General features: G+C 44.2%; 1 protein-coding gene across 13 annotated transcripts in view; it reads left to right on the forward strand.

The window, feature by feature from the left end:
• Positions 1 to 20317, forward strand: part of PRKDC (protein kinase, DNA-activated, catalytic subunit) — a 152519-nt gene that overhangs the window by 10723 nt on the left and 121479 nt on the right. For all 13 annotated transcript variants that reach the window (XR_014236507.1, XM_082364132.1, XM_082364137.1 and 10 more), the window contains 14 exons: positions 4636 to 4691; positions 4776 to 4806; positions 5281 to 5438; positions 10554 to 10700; positions 12022 to 12186; positions 12856 to 13024; positions 13409 to 13458; positions 14065 to 14190; positions 15519 to 15671; positions 16916 to 17031; positions 17388 to 17547; positions 18549 to 18635; positions 19395 to 19514; positions 19879 to 20038. Coding sequence is in view for 12 of the 13 variants with exons in the window: in XM_082364132.1 (XP_082220258.1) it covers positions 4636 to 4691; positions 4776 to 4806; positions 5281 to 5438; positions 10554 to 10700; positions 12022 to 12186; positions 12856 to 13024; positions 13409 to 13458; positions 14065 to 14190; positions 15519 to 15671; positions 16916 to 17031; positions 17388 to 17547; positions 18549 to 18635; positions 19395 to 19514; positions 19879 to 20038 (1698 nt within the window). In the remaining variant the exon portion in view is untranslated. The remainder of the gene's footprint in view (positions 1 to 4635; positions 4692 to 4775; positions 4807 to 5280; positions 5439 to 10553; positions 10701 to 12021; positions 12187 to 12855; positions 13025 to 13408; positions 13459 to 14064; positions 14191 to 15518; positions 15672 to 16915; positions 17032 to 17387; positions 17548 to 18548; positions 18636 to 19394; positions 19515 to 19878; positions 20039 to 20317) is intronic.

The following is a 20317-nucleotide window of genomic DNA, read 5'->3' on the forward strand; positions in this document are numbered from 1 at the left end:
TTCTTCCAGGTTGTCCATTTTATTGGCATAGAGTTGCTCGTAGTAGTCTCTGCTTTGTATTTCTGCTGTGTCTGTTGTAACTTCTGCTTTTTCATTTCTGATTTTATTGATTTGAGTCTTCCCTCTTTTTTTTGATGAGTCTGGCTAAAGGTTTATCAATTTTGTTAATCTTCTCAAAGAACCAGCTTTCAGTTTTCTTGGTCTTTGTTATTGTTTTCTCTGTTTCTGTTTCATTTATTTCTGCTCTGATCTTTATGATTTCTTTCCTTCTACTAACTTTGGGTTCTGTTTGTTCTTTCTCTAGTCCTTTAGGTGTAAGGTTAGATTGTTTATTTGAGATTTTTCTTGTTTCCTGTGGCGGGCTTGTATTGCTATAAACTTCCCTCTTAGAACTGCTTTAGCTGCATCCCATAGGTTTTGGATCATCGTGTTTTCATTGTCATTTGTCTGTAGGCATTTTTTGATTTTCTCTTTGATTTCTTCAGTGATCTCTTGGTTATTTAGTAATGTATTGTTCAGCCTCCATGTGTTTGTGTTTTTTATGTTTTTTTCCCCCTGTAATTGATTTCTAATCTCATAGTGTTGTGGTCAGAAAAGATGCTTGATATTATTTCAGTTTTCTTAAATTTACCGAGGCTTGATTTGTGATCCAAGATGTGATCTATCCTGGAGAATGTTCTGTGTGCACTTGAGAAGAAAGTGTAATCTGCTGTTTTTGGATGGAATGTCCTATAAATATCAATTAAGTCCCTCTTGTTTAATGTATCATTTAAAGCTTGTGTTTTCTTATTTATTTTCTGTTTGATCTGTCCATTGGTGTAAGTGGGGTGTTAAAGTCTACTATATTACTGTGATATTGTCGATTTCTCCTTTCATGGTTGTTAGCATTTGCCATATGTATTGAGGTGCTCCTATGTTGGGTGCATATATATTTATAATTGTTATATCCTTTTCTTGGATTGATCCTTTGATCATTATGTAGTGTCCTTCCTTGTCTCTTGTAACATTCTTTATTTTAAAGTCTATTTTATCTGATATGAGTATTGCTACCCCAGTTTTCTTTCGATTTCCATTTGCATGGAATATCTTTTTCCATCCCCTCACTTTCCGTCTGTATGTGTCCCTAGGTCTGAAGTGGGTCTCTTGTAGACAGCATATATATGGGTTTTGTTTTTGTATCTATTTAGTGAGCCTGTGTCTTTTGGTTGGAGCATTTAATCCATTCACATTTAAGGTAATTATTGATATGCATGTTCTTATTACCATTTTCTTAATTGTTATGGGTTTGTTTTTGTAGGTCCTTTTCTTTTGTGTTTCCCACTTAGAGAAATTCCTCTAGCATATGTTGTAGAGCTGGTTTGGTGGTGCCAAATTCTCTTAGCTTTTGCTTGTCTGTAAAGCTTTTGATTTCTCTGTCGAATCTGAATGAGATCCTTGTCAGGTAGAGTAATCTTGGTTGTAGGTTCTTCCTTTTCATCACTGTAAATATATCATGCCACTCCCTTCTGGCTTGTAGAGTTTCTGCTGAGAAATTAGCTGTTAACCTTATGGGAGTTCCCTTGTATATTATTTGTTGGTTTCCCTTGTTGCTTTCAGTAATTTTTCTTTGTCTTTAATTTTTGTCCATTTGATTACTCTGCGTCTCGGCATGTTTCTCCTTGGGTTTATCCTGCCTGGGACTTTGTGCATTTCCTGGACTTGGGTGGCTGTTTCCTTTTCGATGTTAGGGACGTTTTCGACTATAATCTCTTCAGATATTTTCTCAGGTCCTTTCTCTCTCTCTTCTCCTTCTGGGACCCCTATAATGCGAATGTTGGTGCACTTAACGTTGTCCCAGAGGTCTCTTAGGCTGTCTTCATTTCTTTTCATTCTTTTGTCTTTATTCTGTTCTGTGGCAGTGAATTCCACCATTCTGTATTCCAGGTCACTTATCTGTTCTTCTGCCTCGGTTATTCTGCTATTGATTCTTTCTAGTGTATTTTTCATTTCACTTACTGTATTGTTCATCTCTGTTTGTTTGTTCTTTAATTCTTCTAGGTATCTGTTCTTTAATTGCTCTACGTCTTTGTTAAACATTTCTTGCATCTTCTCCATCTTTGCCTCCATTCTTTTTCTGAGGTCCTGGATCATCTTCACTGTCATTATTTTGAATTCTTATTCTGGAAGGTTGCCTATCTCCACTTCATTTAGTGGTTTTCCTGGGGTTTTATCTTGTTTCTTCATCTGGTACAAAGTTCTCTGCCTTTTCATTTTGTCTATCTGTCTGTGAATGTGGTTTTCCTTCCACAGGCTGCAGGATTGTAGTTCGATCATGTGGTAGTTTTATTTTTAAGTTTTTGGGGAACCTGCACACAGTTTTCCTCAGTGGCTGCAACAGTTTACTTTCCCATCAGCAGTGTAGGAGGGAACATGTTCCTTTGGCTCCTCATCTTGTCTGATTCTGTGTGTCTGTTTCTGTGCATTTGGTAGGTCAGCTGCTCTTCCTGGGCTTGGTGTAGAGGGTGCCCTGTGGGGCCCGGTAGTGCAGTGCCGCCAGACTGCACTGGAGCCGGGTGCCCCAGGAGCGTCCTCTGTGTGGCCGGGCCAGGCTGGCCTCCCGTGCGCTACCGTGTGCGCTGGGCTCTGAGGCCCGGATACAGCTGTTGCTGGTGCTCCGGAGTGTGCGGCCAGCCCTTGGGGCAGGAGCCACGTTGGGGGATGCTGGTGCTGGCCAGAGGTGTCTGGTCTGGCAGGGGTGGATTTGGAGGGGCCCTGGTCCCGGCCGAGGGCATGCACCAGAACTGGTGGGGTGGGGGCTGCTTTGGAGGAGCGCGGGCCGTGGTGGGTCTGCAGCTGAAACCGGGTGGGGTGAGCGGGGCTGACGGGTAAGATGGGGAGTCAGAAAGGGACTGGCGGTACCCGGCCAGCTTGGTGGAGGGCAGGGCTCCCACAGCCAGCATCTGGTGCCCGCCAGCCCCTGGGGACCCTGAGAACGTGCCAGCAGAGCCCTGCCCCTCTGGCACACGATTTGGAGTTAGTCCATGCCACTCCTTCATGGGAGAGGAGACCCAGGCGCTTTTCAAGCTGCAGCCCCTGTGCTGGGCCTTGGGGGGAGCGGCTCTCGTTCCCTGCAGTCCCTTGGCTCTCCCGGATGTTCTGGGGGCTCGTCTTGCGGGTGCAGGGTCTCCAGCTGGGGAGCCCGATGTGGGGTCCGGACCCTGCGGTCGCAGTGCTGGGGGAGCAGGCCACACTGCTCCGGTCCCTCTGCGTGGCTGCTCCTTTCTACTTTCAGCTGTGCAAGGTCTGTCCTGCTGGTCCTCAGGGCGTTCTCAGAGTTTTCTACTTGTAGCTGTGATCTTTGTTTCAGATTTCTCACCTTTCAGATTTCTCACCTCACTGTGTGTGGTAATAAGTTTGTGTTGTTTAAAGCCACTGAGTTTGTGATAATTGGTTACAGCAGCGAGAGGAAACTAATGTAACCAGAATGTGGCAGGACTGGGATGTAAGCCTTGGTCTGAGGCTAAAATTCACAGTTTACAGTCACGCTGTGATTGTGTGACTTCAGGCGGTAATACTCGGTACTAATACGTTTGTTCATAGAGCATGTCTTTCCTGGGTGTCTTCTGTCTGAAGAGTGATGGATTGGGTGCTGGGCTCAGAGATGGGAATCCCCGGGTTCCTGCCATCGCGAGCTCAGTGTGGTGAGGAAACGGACGAGGAGCACAGGCTCCGCAGATTTCAGGGTTCATCTGTGCACGCACACCGGCTGCTGTGAGGAGGAATCTTGAGCATGGAGAGATGGAGGAGGTGCACAGGCCACGGTTCCTTCTGGGGAGGTGACGAGAGGCGAAGGCCTGCAGGGTGGCGAGGGGCCTGCTGGGGAGGGGCTGGGGAGGACGTTCCAGGCAGCGGGGGCAGTGGGTTCCCGGGCGTCCAGGCTGCCGGCTGTGGTCGGGTCCACGAGAGCTGGGTTGCCTGCTGCAGAGTGCTGGCGAGGGGTGAGGTCGCACAGAACGCGGGGTCAGTGTGAGAGGGGCTTCTGCGCTGTGATTTTTCTGTAAGGGACAGGTCTGGGCCTTGATGTGTACGAGGTCTGCCTGCCTGCTTTGGCTGAGGTGGGCTCTAGTGCGGCGCCGAGAACCCTGGCTCCTGGCGGCAGTGGGCAGCTGCGGTCCGTCCGCTGCTTACTGGGCTGCAGGCCGGAGCCTGGCTCCTCGTCCTGGGCGTGTCTAGCTGTGGCCGCCGTGCAGCACCCGCACTCAGCGTGCGTGCGCCACGTAGGACTGGGTCCTGCGGGAGGAGGGGGACCTCAGGGCACGGCCGTGGCCGCCTCCCGAGACACGGTACGTACAGCTGTGCACGCGGGCAGGGTCGGCTCGCGAGCCGGGGCGGAGAGGCCTGCAGGGTGCCTGAGGGGGGCTCCCCTGGAGGAGGCTGACGCCAGGAGACCAGAGCAGAGCCCAGCTCGGCACAGGCAGCGCCGGTCGCTGTCAGCACCAGCGGGACAGAGTGTTCGAGGGTCAGTCGGACGAAGACAGGTGAGGGAGGAGGAGGCCGTGCTGTCTGAAGCAGAGCTGTTAGCTTGAAGGTCTTGTGAGCTTGGTCAGGTGATACTGTTGTGCTCTGTGACAGCGGCTGCTTCCTGTTTTTCCCCAGATCCCCAGACTTCAAGGGAGATTTTTGATTTTGCACTAAAGGCAATCTGTCCTCAGGTAAGATTTAATATTCCTCTAATTCTTTTTCAGCTGAGCCTTGTGATTGTCAAAAATTGATGGTAAATTTTTTTTTTTTAATAGATTGATCTGAAGAGATACGCGGTGCCTTTGGGTAAGATTCTATATTTAATGAGGTGGAATGTTTCAGATTATTAAGTTAATGCATTGAGTAAACGTTTGCTTAAACTGTGAGTGAAAGTCAGTGCAATGACACCTGTGATGCTCCCATACGGTTATGACGGGGCCTCTTGGGCGCTGGTTGAGATGGTTACACTTAGATCACATGATTGCAGAAAAAATCACTTTAGAGCAACTCTCAGGGAATCCAGATCGTTTGATTCTGACTTTATCTAAATAAACCCTGATCCTACTTCCGACCTTTGTTTTCGGAGTCACGGGCCTGTCGATTCAGATGGAGGATTGAGGCATCAGAGGTCTAAGGGGACCACTGGGTCACTAGAGTAAGGATACTGGAGCCTCCTTTGTGAGCACAGTTTTAATTTGACGTGTGGCTGAAGCTTTTTCTTAGCTCTTTGTTCCACCCTTTGTTGTCGTATTTTAAATGTGATGTATTTTGCATTTGCAGCTGGCTTGTCCATATTTACCCTGCATGCATCTCAGTTTAGCACCTGCCTCCTGGACAACTACGTTTCTTTATTTGAAATACTGTCGAAATGGTGTAGCCACACAAATGTAGAATTGAAAAAAGCTGCATATTCAGCTCTGGAATCTTTCCTGAAGCAGGTACTGTTTAAAATTCTTTCTATGCAAAAAATTAAATTCCAATCTTGTGCATGAACGTTTGAAAAGTAAATACAAGTTGATCCATTAGCTTCTGTGGTACTTAAAGAAAAAGCATGCTTATCCATCAGCCGCATGGGTGGCAGCAGGTCTGGAAGAAAGCTCAGAAGATGCCAGATTGGATCAGGGCCTCTGAGCCAAGGCTGGATAGAAGAAGTGGCGGCAGGGAGGGACGGCTGGGGGGCCTGGGCTCCCTGGAGCCGGTGGCCCAGTGAGGGTGGGGTCAGGGTCAGCTGCCACGTTAAGACAAGATGCTTGTGTCTCCGTGGCTTCGTGACTGAGATGAGCTCACCTGCCCTGGGGTCTTTCCGTCCAGCTGGGGTGTGGGTGCAGGGGGAGCCTGCAGGTGGCTGGGTGTCTCCGTCGGCCAAGGAGCAGGTGCTGTGGTTCTGAGCGCCCACTGGCAGCTGGAAACACCCGAGGGGTGGGCTGGTGGCGGGAATGAGACTGGCTGGGGCGGCGCTGACGGAAATTCTGAAGAGCGGCGTTGGGAGCCCTCGCGCACCTGGGGCACAGCTGCTGTCCTGCTGCAGGCGTATCCCACAGCTCCTGTAGGGACTCTTGGGACGTTTCCAGCTTGGGCTGTTTTAGTGCTTTATTTATTTATTTATTTATTTAAAAAAAATTATTTATTTATTTATTTTTGGCTGTGTTGGGTCTTGTTGCTGTGCATGGGCTTTCTTTAGTTGTGGCGACCGGGGGCTACTCTTCATTACAGTGCACGGGCTTCTCATTGCGGTGGCTTCTCTTGTTACGGAGCACAGGCTCTAGGCACACAGGTTTCAGTAGTTGTGGCATGTGGGCTCAGTAGTTGTGGTTTGCGGGCTCTAGAGCGCAGGCTCAGTAGTTGTGGTGCATGGGCATATTTGCTCCACAGCACATGGGATCTTCCCGGGCCAGGGCTCGAACCCGTGTCCCCTGCATTGGCAGGCGGATTCTCAACCACTGTACCACCAGGGAAGCCCATACTGCTTTATTTTATTTTTTCATAAGATAGCACTTACACGTGGAATCTAAAAAGAGGGTACAAATGAACCCATCCACAAAACAGGAATAGAGTCCCAGATGCAGCAGCAGACGCATGGCTACCAGGGGTTGGGCTGCGGGGGTTCTTGTAACGGGACCAGCTGAGGACATTGCTGAGCAGCACCCTTGCCGACTGTTCTCATGGCTCTGGAGCAGACACCTAGAAGTGGCATTGCTGGGGCGCATGGTACGGATAGGTTGCAATTTATGAGCGACTGCTAAACTCTTTTTCAAACTGTTTGCACCGTTTTCCATCCCCACCGGTAAGTTCCAGCCACCCCACGTTCTTGCCAACACCTAGAATTGCCAGTCTTTTTAATTTCAGCCCCTCTGATGGGTGTACAGTGTTACCCTACTGTGATTTTAATTTGAATTTCCGTGGTGACTATTGATCTTTTTTTCCTGTAGTGGTTTGCCATTCTTATGTCTTGTTTTGTGAAGTATTCCTTCAGATCTTTCACTTGCTTTGAAATCAGGTTGTATGTCATTTTATTAACGAGCTGTAAATGTTCTTTATACAATTAGGAGACAAACCCTTTTCTAAAAATAGTGCAAATAGTTTTTCTCTGTGGCTTCCCTTTTCTTTTTCTTAGCTGTATCTTTCGAAGAGCAGGACTTTTAAAGTTTAAGTCCAATTTACCAGTTTTCCAGTTGGTCCTCTTTTCTATGCCCTAAGAAAACTTTACCTATCCTGTGGTTGCAGAGATTTTCTCCTAGTTTTCCACAAGGAGATTTGTAGTTCATGGTTTTAATATTTACGTTTAGGTTCATAATGCGTTTTGAGTTAGTTTTTGTGTATGATGTACAGTAAGGTTTGAAGTTGATTTTTCCCCCTTTTTTTGATTCGAGCACCATTTGTTGAAGACTTCTTTCCCCATCGACTTACCTGGGCACCGTGGTTACAAAGCAGTTGACCACGTGTGTGGAGGTTTATTTGTGGACTGTTGTTCCATTTGTCTTTCTGTCTATCCTTAAGTCAGTACCTCACTGTGTTGATGACTCCAGCTTTATATTAAGTCTTGAAATTAGGTAGTTGATGTCTTCCAACTTCACTCTTCTTTTCCATTATTGTTTTGCTTATTGAATGAGCATTTTTTTTTTTTTTTAAGGCATTTTAAGAGTGAGAAATTGTGGAGAACAAAGTGACTTATATTACACTGGAGAGAGAGAGAGAAATGAATTAGATTCATCTTGAGTGTCTGAGCTTTTTTATTTTTTTTGCATTTTATTTTATTTTTTAGACAGCAGGTTCTTATTAGTTATCTGTTTTATACATATTGGTGTGCACACGTCAATCCCAATCTCCCAGTTCATCACACCGCCACCACCACCCCCCACCCCTCTTTCCCCCCTTGGTGTCCGTACGTTTGTTCTCTGTGTCTGTGTCTCTATTTCTGCCTTGCAAACCAGTTCATCTGTACCATTTTTCTAGGTTGCATATATATGTGTTAATATATGATATTTGTTTTTCTCTTTCTGACTGATTTCACTCTGTATGACAGTCTCTTGGTCCATCCACAACGCTACAAATGACCCAATTTCGTTCCTTTTTATGGCTGAGTAATATTCCATTGTTTATTCGTACCACATCTTCTTTATCCATTCGTCTGTCGATGGGCATTTAGGTTGCTTCCATGACCTGGCTATTGTAAATAGTGCTGCAGTGAACATTTTGGTGCATGACTCTTTTTGAATAATAGTTTTCTCTGGGTACATGCCCAGTAGTGGGATTGTTGGGTCATATGGTAATTCTATTTTTAGTTTTTTAAGGAACCTCCGTACTGTTCTCCATAGTGGCTGTATCAGTTTACATTCCCACCAACAGTGCAAGAGGGTTCCCTTTTCTCCACACCCTCTCCAGCATTTGTTGTTTGTAGTTTTTTTGGTGATGGCCATTCTGACCGGTGTGAGATGATACCTCACTGTAGTTTTGATTTGCATTTCTCTAATGATTAATGATGTTGAGCATTCTTTCATGTGTTTGTTTGCAATCTGTATATCTCTTCTTTGGAGAAATGTCTGTTTGGTCTTCTGCCCAATTTTGGATTGGGTTGTTTGTTTTTTTAATATTGAGCTGCATGAGCTGTGTATATATTTTGGAGATTAATGCTTTGTCCGTTGATTTGTTTGCAAATATTTTCTCCCATTCTGAGGGTTGTCTTTTTGTCTTGTTTATAGTTTCCTTTGCTGTGCAAAAGCTTTTAAGTTTCATTAGGTCCCATTTGTTTATTTTTGTTTTTATTTCCATTACTCTAGGAGGTGGGTCAAAAAAGATCTTGCTGTGATTTATGTCACAGAGGGTTCTGCCTATGTTTTCCTCTAAGAGTTTTATAGTGTCTGGTCTTATATTTAGATCTTTAATCCATTTCGAGTTTATTTTTGTGTGTGGTGTTAGGGAGTGTTCTAATTTCATTCTTATACATGTGGCTGTCCAGTTTTCCCAGCACCAGTTATTGAAGAGGCCTGTCTTTTCTCCATTGTATATTCTTGCCTCTTTTGTCATAGATTGGTTGACCATAGGTGCGTGGGTTTATCTCTGGGCTTTCTATCCTGTTCCATTGATCTATATTTCTGTTTTTGTGCCAGTACTATATTGTCTTGATTACTGTAGCTTTGTAGTATAGTCTGAAGTCCGGGAGTCTGATTCCTCCAGCTCCGTTTTTTCCCCTCAAGACTGCTTTGGCTATTCGGGGTCTTTTGTGTCTCCATACAAATTTTAAGATTTTTTGTTCTAATTTTGTAAAAAATGCCACTGGTAATTTGATAGGGGTTGCATTGAATCTGTAGAATGCTTTGGGTAGTATAGTCGTTTTCACAATATTGATTCTTCCAATCCAAGAACATGGTATATCTCTCCATCTGTTTGTGTCATACACCACGATCAAGTGGGATTTATCCCAGGGATGCAAGGATTCTTCAGTATATGCAAATCAATCAATGTGATACACCATATTAACAAATTGAAGAATAAAAACTATATGATCATCTCAGTAGATGCAGAAAAAGCTTTTGACAGAATTCAACACCTATTTATGATAAAAACTCTCCAGAAAGTGGGTGTAGAGGGAACCTACTTCAACGTAATAGAGGCCATATTTGACAGACCCACAGCAAACATGATTCTCAGTGGTGAAAAACTGAAAGCATTTCCTATAAGATCAGGAACAAGACAAGGATGTCCACTCTCGCCACTGTTATTCAACATAGTTTTGGAAGTCCTAGCCACGGCAGTCAGAGAAGAAAAATAAATAAAAGGTATACAAATTGGAAAAGTGAAGTAAAACTGTCACTGTTTGCAGATGACATGATACTACTATACATAGGTAATCCTAAATATGCCACCAGAAAACTACGAGAGCTAATCAGTGAATTTAGTAAAGTTGCAGGGTATAAAATTAATGCACAGAAATCTCTTGCATTCCTATACACTAACAACAAAAGATCAGAAAGAGAAATTAAGGAAACAATACCATTGAGCATTGCAACAAAAAGAATAAAATACCTACCTAAGGAGGAATAAAGCTACCTAAGGAGGTAAAAGACCTGTACTCAGAAAACTATATAAGACACTTGTCTTTCTTTCTGATTTTTAGTTTTGAGCCGTCCCCGTGTTCCCTCCTGTGGGTCCCAGTCTGTTGGTGACTGAACTCACCGGCCGCTGGGCTGCCCAGCTCTGTGTCACCATGAGGCACAGAGGAGTCTAAAGGCACCTTCTGCTTCATCAGGGAGCTTTCGTCCGGAGCCTGTGTTTTGTGCAAACGTCTTCCTGCATCTACCTGGTCTCTTTCAGTCCCTTTCTCTAGGAAAAAAGCATCACGTATAATAAAGGCTTACTTGAGAAAGTGCCTTTTCTGAACCTGTTGGAGACTAAGCAAGCAGATGGAAGAAATGGTTCTTTATGAGTAAAAGCAACTGTGGAACTGTGACAACACATTGATAATGTCTTACTCAGCAGTTCTAGCCTTTTCCCATTTGGATAGATGCCTTTGTTTTCCTAGAAATGTCTCTAAAGTAAACATTATGCAATTGCAGCTTTCTTTTATGGTAGCGAACAACACAGAGACGCACAGGAGTAAGCTGCGATACTTCATGGAGCAGTTCTATGGGATCATCAGAAACGTGGATGCAAACAGCAAGGACTTGTGCATCGCCGTTCGTGGATACGGACTGTTTGCAGGGGTATGCCCGTTAATGTGCTCGTGTCCTTTTAGTTTTACTTGAGTGTTTAAAGGAATGTACTTTATTGTGTTTTGAATAGCATCTCACACTTGTGAAAATATTGTTCTTACTTGCTTTGTCGTTAACTTGTTTTTCTCAGTGCCTGCTGTGTACTAGGATTCTGTATGTGTATTATCTCAAATACTCATAACTCTCCCACAAGCTTTTAGGAATATGATTCCACTTTACAGGTGAGGAAACTGAGGCCCAGAGAAATTAGGTAACTCGTGAAAGGGCACACAGTGTACAGTTGACAGAACCAAGACATAACTCCGACCTGAAGATGAGAAACACCACGTTTTTCCCACTGCCGCGCTGCCCATTGTTGATGAGGTGCAGTTTGGTGGTGACGCTTGGCACGCTAGCAAGAGCCCCTGTGCCTGAGTGAGGGCTGTTTAGGGACATTGAGCATCGCCGTGGGTGCTCCCCTCCTAGTGGAGCTCCGCGCTTCCGCTCGACAGAGGACGTCACTCCCTGCCTCTGTGCAGATCTACTTTCCAGGGCTGCTTCCCTGTTGTAGGGTCTGTGCGTCTGTTTCTAGCCCTCCACACCACTCCTCACTCCTTCCCTCATGCTTCCTCATTTGTTTCCAGATGATCCTTTCCCCTTAAAAATAAACCTTTATCTCCACTTGTCTCTGCGGCTCCTTTCAGTGTACTTAGGGCAGAAGAAACAGTGTGTGAGAAGGCTCAGAGGTGACCGAGAGCCTGGGCTTCACAGCTTCAGACCCTGAGGTCTGGCCAGCTTGGACTTGTTCGTTGTGATGACCTAGTGTAGCCAGAGCGTGGCCGACAGGGAGGAAGGCAGAGGACGCAGCAAAGATACAGGGGCCAGAGTCTCCTGGAGGAGGAACTCGAGCCAGAGTCTAAGGGGCCTCAGGAGCACGCGGCCGGGTGGAGGACGGCACAGCCGGGTGCCTGAGTGAGGAAGGTGCCTCTGGGGGCTGTGTGCTGTGCCTCCGGGGTTTGGGTCTGTCCCTTCCTCTGGGCGACTGGCCTCTGGGCAGGGCCTGCACCCAGTTGTCTTTGATAACTACCATCTTCCCAGTGCCTAGAACACAGGGTTCAGTAGGTGTGTTGTGTATTAATAACTGTTCAGAATGTACTTACAGATTTTTCAGAAAGCATCTTTAGAACATACACTGTATTTTATATCTGTATTTCTTCTCCATTATAAAGCTTGTTAACATTCAGTTTATAACAACATGGCTTAACACGACACCTTAAACACCATTATTTTGAGGTTGGTAAGGTTGACAGAGGCTTGTTTTCCTTTCCTAAAGCCTTGCAAGGTTATAAACCCAGAAGACGTTGGCTTCATGTTCGTGGAGCTTGTTCAGCGCTGCCGGCAGCTGTTCCTCACCGAGACGGACACGGCCGAGGACCACGTCTACCAGATGCCCAGTTTCCTCCAGTCTGTTGCCAGTGTCTTGCTTCACCTTGATACGGTGAGTGAGATAGTTGGTTAAACGGAGCACAGTTTTGACTATTTTACCTCAGTTCTTCAGATAATTTGATGGCGTAGCAGGAGTTCATATGCATTCAGTACGGGCACATTGTGGTCAAGGCGACCTTTTTTTTCCTAATATCTCTATTTATTTATATTTATTTATTGGGTTGCACCAGGTCTTAGTTGCGGCACGTGGGCTCCTTAGTTGTAGCAGGCGGGCTCCCTAGTTGTGGCATGCCTGTGGGGTCTAGTTCCCTGACCAGGGATTGAACCTGGGCCCCCTGCATTGGGAGCATGGAGTCTTATCCACTGGACCACCAGGGAAGTCCCCAAGGTGACATTTTTAGCTAGTATTTTGTATCGGTACAGTTTTTGTCATGAAACTTGACTTTTTGTTCCCAAAGTAGGAAAAATTATTTGTTACTTTTTATCTTTCTAAAAGATTAAGATTGGTGCTTGGGGTAGAATTGCACCTTAAGTATCATTTAGACAGTTACTCTGATTTTTTTTTAGACAATCACAGCAATAAATTAGATTAGGTAATAATCCTGGTTTTTCATTCATCTGATACGTGTCTAATGGTGTTGTGTTTACTGTGACTGTCTGTATGGTCCCTGTAGTTATTCATTGCCTGCCCTAGCTCTTCGTGTGCTCTCCTTTCTGGCAGGTTCCTGAGGTGCACATGCCAGTTCTGGAGCACCTCGTGGTCGTGCAGATAGACAGTTTCCCCCAGTACAGTCCAAAAATGCAGTTGGTGTGTTGCAAAGCCATAGTGAAAGTTTTCCTGGCCTTGGCAGAAAAAGGACCAGTTCTCTGGAATTGCATTAGTACTATGGGTGAGTTTGGAATTCACTTGTTTTGAGGACGATGTATGGTTAATACTTAACATGTTGTTTGATATAAAGAACATCTGGTTGCCAAATTCTTTTGTATATTTTGATGCCTCTTGGAGAACTCCTAGTATTTTGGTGGACCAAAATAGCCTTTTTCTATCCATTTTTTGAGTTTTTTTTCCTCTTTCTTTTGCTTTTGAATCTTAATAGTCTAAAATTTAAAACAAAAGAAAAAAAAAAGAAAAAAATTAAAACTAAAGATATTACTAAACTTAGAGAAAAAATTGAGAGGTAAGTTATATTCAAAAAGATAATGGCTGTCATTTTTATTGAGTGGTTATATTTTTCAGTGTATTTTTCTTTTTTGTTTTCATTTTCTTTTTATAGTGCATCAAGGTTTAATCAGAATATGTTCTAAACCAGTGATCCTTCAAAAGGTAAATTCTGAATGTATGATTTGAAAGTTAGTCTTTTGTCATCTTGAAAGCTAAAGATGTTGCTAGAGTTTTTAGTCTGTAAATATACAAAAGTGGCTTTTTTGTTATTAGCCATTAGCTACATTTTGAAAAGTATAGGCTGTAATACCTAAGTACTTTTTCTGGTGATGGTTATGAGACATCCTTAAACATAACCTTACTACTGTACATACATTTTTACAAAGAGGGATCTTTTTCTCTTGAAGCTGTAGGACAAAATACTTAGGTATATTATGGGAGGCATGTCTTAGTGACTTTAACAGGAAATAGGATGAGATGAGAGATCTGTATAAGAAGTTGAGGTAAATTATTCATAACACATACCTTGGATATTGTTTTGAAACACTTGTTAGTGCATCACTGTTTCAGTCCTAGTTAGAAAATTGTGACATTCTTCCAGCTTCTTTATTATGCTTTCATAATATACTGTCTTCCTCAAACAAATTAGAGTCTCCAGCCGGCGGCTCTTCTGGCTTAGAGGATTCTGACACATCAGACAGTGAAAGCGCAGCAGTGCTGCTTGCTCTCTGGTGCGTCCTCAGCGTTGGATGTTTGTCTTCCCACCAGGGTGCTGAGCCTGAGTCCGAGGACCGCCGTGTGTCAGGGGAAGTTAGAACCGGCAAATGGCGAGTGTCCACCTGCAAAGACTATTTGGATCTTTTTAGGAATCTCCTGAGCTGTGACCAGATGATGGTAAAAACGACCATTTTAAAGCCACAGAAGTACCTTAGTTCCTCGTTATTAGTCTCCATAGTTTTACACCTAAGAATTATTTCAGAAGTATATTTTACTAACTTTCAATAGGGTTTTTTTTTTGTTTTTTTTTTAAGTACTTCAGGTAATGAAAAATTAAAACAGTGTAAGTTAGCATAGTTAAAGTGAGACTTGAAAAAAATCAAATAAAAGGAACAAAATCATAGAACTCATTTAAAATTAATGAATTACTGTAGCTGAGTCCTCATTTTAGCTTAAGAAGCAGCATACATAGCGTAATTGGTGCAAAGTTGTTCTTTCAAACAGACCCAGGCTGGTGGATAAAAAGAACGTGGCAGGCAGTGTTATCACCACGGGAGAGCTGTGCTCTTTTTATTTGCTAAAGCTGAAGGTACATCCGGTTGCTGTAGTAGGTGCGAAGGAGATGGGTGCACGGCTGTTTGTCACGGTTAGAATCACGCCTCCTGCGTTTCTGGCAGGTGCTTCAGCGGTGTCTGCGCTAAGCCAGGTTCTGGCCACCGTTTAACATAGTCTTTGACAAAGCATTCATAGCCTGGGAAAAGCAGTGTTTGTCAATAGATGGTTCCTATCCTGTGAAAAATCTTAGGAGTTTTTCTTATTGAGGTAAAATAGTATAGCAATGTTAATAATTTTACCTAAAATATGCTTTCTTATATGTGATGTTAGATACATTTTGAGGTTAAGTTTCATAGACTATTTGAGTAAAGGCAGAGTAATTGGTCCATATTTTTGGAATGGTAGAATATTTCACTTTTAAAGAAATAATAGATTATAATACTTTAAATCCGTTCTGAGAATAGATATATATTTGTACATATGTATGCATGCATATATGTGTGAGTACATTTGTATTTATATGTGCACACGTATATATGTGCATATGTACATGCATGTGCATTTGCCCAGTGACACAACATGTATAGTATACAGATGTGTACACACACACACACACACACACACACACACACACACACACACACTCACACATTAATGTGGTAAATACTTTGACAAGGATTGGCCTAAATCTTCTCATTTACTACTGTTTGTGTTTGTTACATGACTGCGTAAGTCGTATCTGACCGAAATGGTATTGTCCTAATAATTTAGGAAGGTATCTACATTTTCCAGCTTGAAAACTTTGAGGTAAATCTGCTATAGTTTACACAGGAGTTTCCTTAATACCTAAATATACATATCCATCTTTATGTATCATAATGCTTATTTAATACTGGTACTGATACTTTTTTGCACAGTATGTTGAAATTTATTATTTTCTTTATTTTAAGGATTCTCTTTTAGCAGATGAAGCATTTCTCTCTGTGAATTCCTCCCTTCCAAGTCTGAATCGTTTGCTGTATGATGAATTTGTAAAATCAGTTTTGAAGATTATCGAGAAATTGGATCTTACACTGGAAAAGCAGAGTGTTGGGGAACAAGAGGTTAGATCTTGTCAGTAATAATTTTGTTTCCTTTTTGTACTAACTCTCTCTACGTGCTGCAGCATGAGCAAATCACACACTTGTAGAGATTGCAGGAAATTGGTTTATCAGCATTAATACGTGTCATTGATACTTTTTTATTTGCATTGCCTAATGTGTAGAAAATATTCTGTACTAGATTGTTCTGAACTACTAGATAGTAGTTTATATGTTTAATAAGTTAAAGCAACTCTTTGGAAAAAGTTGTTACGAGGATTGTTACTCATTCCTCAGCAGTAGCAGAGTCAAGTCTTACTTAGTGTAGAGGCGGCCTTTTGCAGTAGGATCGGGAAACCTGGCGTTCCTCTGGTTGATAGCCGAGGAGACTCCAAGCTCTGTGCTCTGGAGTCAGTAGAAGGTAGGCCAGGGCGGGCAGGGAAGACCCCCTGCCCCTGTGTTCTTGCACTGCTTTCCTGGCCGGCTCAAGGATGGGACCCAGCGTGAAGCTGCCGGCTTGGAGCTGCTGTCCGCTCTGAGGAGTCCTCATCACAAGACACTCAGGTGATGAGGCTACATCAGTGGGCGTGGACTCTGTGGAACACAGCTCACTGCTGAGCCCGTGGGTCCTTCAGTCGACTTTGCCCGTTGGCTTCCACGGCCGAGCCCGAGGCCGCTCAGTCAGGGGGTCCTGCAGGGGCAGAGGCGGGCGCTGGGGCTCGTCAGCCTGGCTGCACTCGTGATGCTTTTACACAGGTTGAAGGGGACACTGGGGAGTGGTCTGTTGCTCTTTAAGGCTTTTTACTTATTCACGTCTAAAATAATTTCATAAACACACATGCCCAGAGGGACTCCCTGAGACTGTCGGCCGCACACCTGCTCTTGGAGCACATGTCCTAGTCTCTGTCTTCCGCTCCCCTTGCACTGTCCGCCGGGTCAGCTGTCGCCTCTGAGATTAGCATTTCCCAGATAGGTCTGCCTCTGGCCGGCACACTGCTCCTGTGAGAAGGTTTAGTCCCCCCTACCCTGTGTGTCTGTGTGTGTGCGCACCTTCATTCCCCCGACGGCGTCCCCTGTGGCCTCCCGTGCCACATGCTCTGTGGGTCCCGTCATTCTGATCCTACTGTGAGCTTCCGAGGCCCGTCTGTACCTCCTCACTTCTGCATTCCTTCCTCAAAGACTCAGGCTTTGGCTGTGGAGTCACTTGCTGAGTCATTTGTTGAACGGTTGAATGTTACAGTGTTTTTTTGGTACCATTAATTTTTAAGGATGAAAATGAAGCTGCTGGTGTTTGGGTGATCCCGACTTCAGACCCAGCTGCTAACTTGCGTCCTGCTAAACCTAAAGATTTTTCAGCTTTCATCAACCTGGTGGAATTTTGCAGGTATTTAAAAAATGCTGTTTGTTTAAGAGTGGAAATTATCAATTATTGGCTGTAATATAGGAAAATCACTTACGTAGATATAAGAAATGAAATAGTAGGACTTAAAATGTAAAATTGCTTGTATGAAACTTAAAATATATTTAAATGTAGCAGCTGAGATTTATCTTTTTTTAAAAAAATACATTTAAAAGATCCTCAGGTAGGGAAAACAAGGAATATAGATACACCTGAAAATGATATATAATGGAATCGTAGATTATGATTTTGTTTTGATTATGTCCCTTATAATTTCAAAACTGAATAAAAATAGTATATGATGAGAATTTCTACATTAAGCTTTAAATTTGTTTTTACAGGGAGATTCTTCCTGAGAAACATGTAGAATTTTTTGAGCCATGGGTATGCTCCTTTGCATATGAATTAATTATGCAGTCTACACGGTTGCCATTCATTAGTGGTTTCTACAAATTGCTATCTATTGCTGTGAGAAATGCCAAGAAAATAAAATATTTTGAGGTAAGTGTTTTTTGAAGGACACTGAATATTCCTGTTTTTTTTTTTTTTTTTTAAATTAATTAATTTATTTATTTTTAGCTGTGTTGGGTCTTCGTTTCTGTGCAAGGGCTTTCTCTAGTTGCGGCAAGCGGGGGCCACTCTTCATCGCGGTGCCCGGGCCTTTCACTGTCGCGGCCTCTCTTGTTGCGGGGCACAGGCTCCCGACGCGCAGGCTCAGTAGTTGTGACTCACAGGCCTAGTTGCTCCGTGGCATGTGGCATCTTCCCAGACCAGGGCTCGAACCCGTGTCCCCTGCATTGGCAGGCAGATTCTCAACCACTGCGCCACCAGGGAAGCCCCCTGTGTTTCTTAGGTTGCATGAGTGTGTATAAGTACCTTCTAAAATACGACATGATAGCATATTGCAGTTTTAAAGTCTACTAATTTTATTATCAGTACTTTGAAAGACTGATAATGTGAGTGGCAGTTGGATGACACTCTTTAAAGTTTAACCAGTAGCATTTTCTGTTCTTATTTACAACACCTGGCTGATGACGTTAGCTCCGCAGGGTTCTGATGGGGTGCTGGGACGGCATCACTACCATCACTCTCGCCCTCTCCAGGCTCACCTCGTCAGAAGCTCTGGGCCGCGGCTCAGCAGCCTGTGCCCAGGCCACCCAGGGGATCTGGTGGCCCGTGAGGTTGGAAAGTAACTGGGTTTGCGTCTGGGGGCTCTGGGCGTGAGCAGTGTCTCAGCCCACAGGCGTGTGCTTCAGAACACTGGGACGGGGAGTGGACTTAGGCCCTGGGTTTTGACCGGCAAGCCACTTCCCACCTCCCACTCGGTTTCTCACTGGCCTCCGCCTGAAATGTCTTCAGGGCTGATTTCACTTCCCCTCTGCATGAGGCCTGAGCAACATGAAAATGGGTTCCCCTCGGAAGGAAGGCTGGGAACTGCCGGATTAGGACACAGGATTACCTGGTTATCATTCACGGAACTAATTCCCTGTTTTATTTGACAGGGTGTTGGCCCAAAGAGTCAGAAACAGTCTCCTGAGGACCCAGAAAAGTCTTTTTGCTTTGCTTTGTTTGCAAAATTTGGTAAAGAGGTAATTTTCAAATGATTTATCCAGTGTTGTCATGGGTTATTTAAAAATGAATGTAAGACATAGAGAATGGACTTGAGGACATGGGGAGGAGGAAGGGTAAGCTGGGATGAAGTGAGAGAGTGGCATGGACGTATATACACTACCAAATGTAAAATAGCTAGCTAGTGGGAAACAGCCACATAGCACAGGGAGATCAGCTCGGTGCTTTGTGACCACCTAGAGGGGTGGGACAGGGAGGGTGGGAGGGAGATGCAAGAGGGAGGGGATATGGGGATATTTGTATATGTATGGCTGATTCACTTTGTTATACAGCAGAAACTTAGACACCATTGTAAAGCAATTATACTGCAATAAAGATGTTAAAAAAAATGAATGTATGTTGAAAAAAATCCTAATGATCATAAATGATCTAATTACTTAAAAATGGGCTGCTTAATCCATGTGGGGATTAAGGGGTTAAAATCACTAACAGAGGAAATCTTTGCGCTTCCAGAGTCCCCTGAGGTTTCTTAAAATTGAGTGATGACAACTCAAAGTTAATAGATGCTTTAGCTCTTCCACATAATGGGAATTGAGTACTCAACAAATGAACTCTTCCTGGAGATCAGTGCTTAATTTTGAAATGAACGCGGCCGTGTCAGATAAAGGCCGCGCGATCATTTTCCCTGTGTGCGAGCAGGGCATCTCGTAGTGGATTGTGAAATCGGAGGCTCTCTTCAGGTGCGCAGCGCTGATGTTCTTGTCGTCTTTCTTGCTAAGGTGTCAGTTAAAATGAAGCAGTACAAAGATGAACTCCTGGCCTCCTGTGTGACCTTTGTCCTGTCCCTGCCACATGACATCGTCGAACTTGACGTCAGAGCCTACGTGCCTGCCTTGCAGGTGGGTGCGCCGTCCTGAGCAGGCGCATCTCTAGTGCGGTGTCCCGTTTCCTGGGAAGCATGGCAGTCCCAGCAGGCGCTCACCCGTCAGACACCCGCTTCATGTCCGGCTGCTGCCGCTGAGCGGCTGTGGGGAGGGACCCTGGCTGGGCCTCTCTGAGGGCCCCTGGGAATGGGGGGAGGGTTCAGCCCTCCCTGGGCTGCAGGTGTGCAGTGACACCCCCGGGCAGGCCTTCCTGAGAGGGCCTCAGGGTGCCCTTCCCTCCAGCCTGTCTGGTTCCGGCAGAGGAAAGGCTTGCCGTTAGAAACCCTCTTTGAATCTCATATTCCTTGTGTTTCATTGCCTTGTTTGTACTCACATACAGATGGCTTTTAAACTGGGCCTGAGCTATACCCCATTGGCGGAAGTCGGCCTGAATGCCCTAGAAGAATGGTCAGTTTACATCGGCAGACATGTAATTCAGCCCTATTATAAGGACATTTTACCCAGCCTTGATGGATATCTGAAAACTTCAGCCTTATCAGGTAAGGTTTAGAAGAATTTGGACGTGTATCTTAAAATGGCGATGTAATAACTATAACAAGACTACATATTTGCATTTTTGCAACTTCTGAAATTTGAACCCAACATATTCAAAATATGTTTGATTGATATTTTTGTGATCTCCCCAGTTCATTTCAATATAATTGGGACATAAAAATTATAACTGAGGTATTAAACCTACTTTTTATTTTAGTCACTTATATCCTACCAAGATTTATAAAATCTTCAAGGGCAAGAAGTCAGTCTTAAATATCTTGAAG

The sequence above is a fragment of the Balaenoptera borealis genome (genome assembly GCF_965194805.1).
Source record: "Balaenoptera borealis genome assembly, chromosome: 17".
NCBI classification, from domain to species: domain Eukaryota; kingdom Metazoa; phylum Chordata; class Mammalia; order Artiodactyla; family Balaenopteridae; genus Balaenoptera; species Balaenoptera borealis.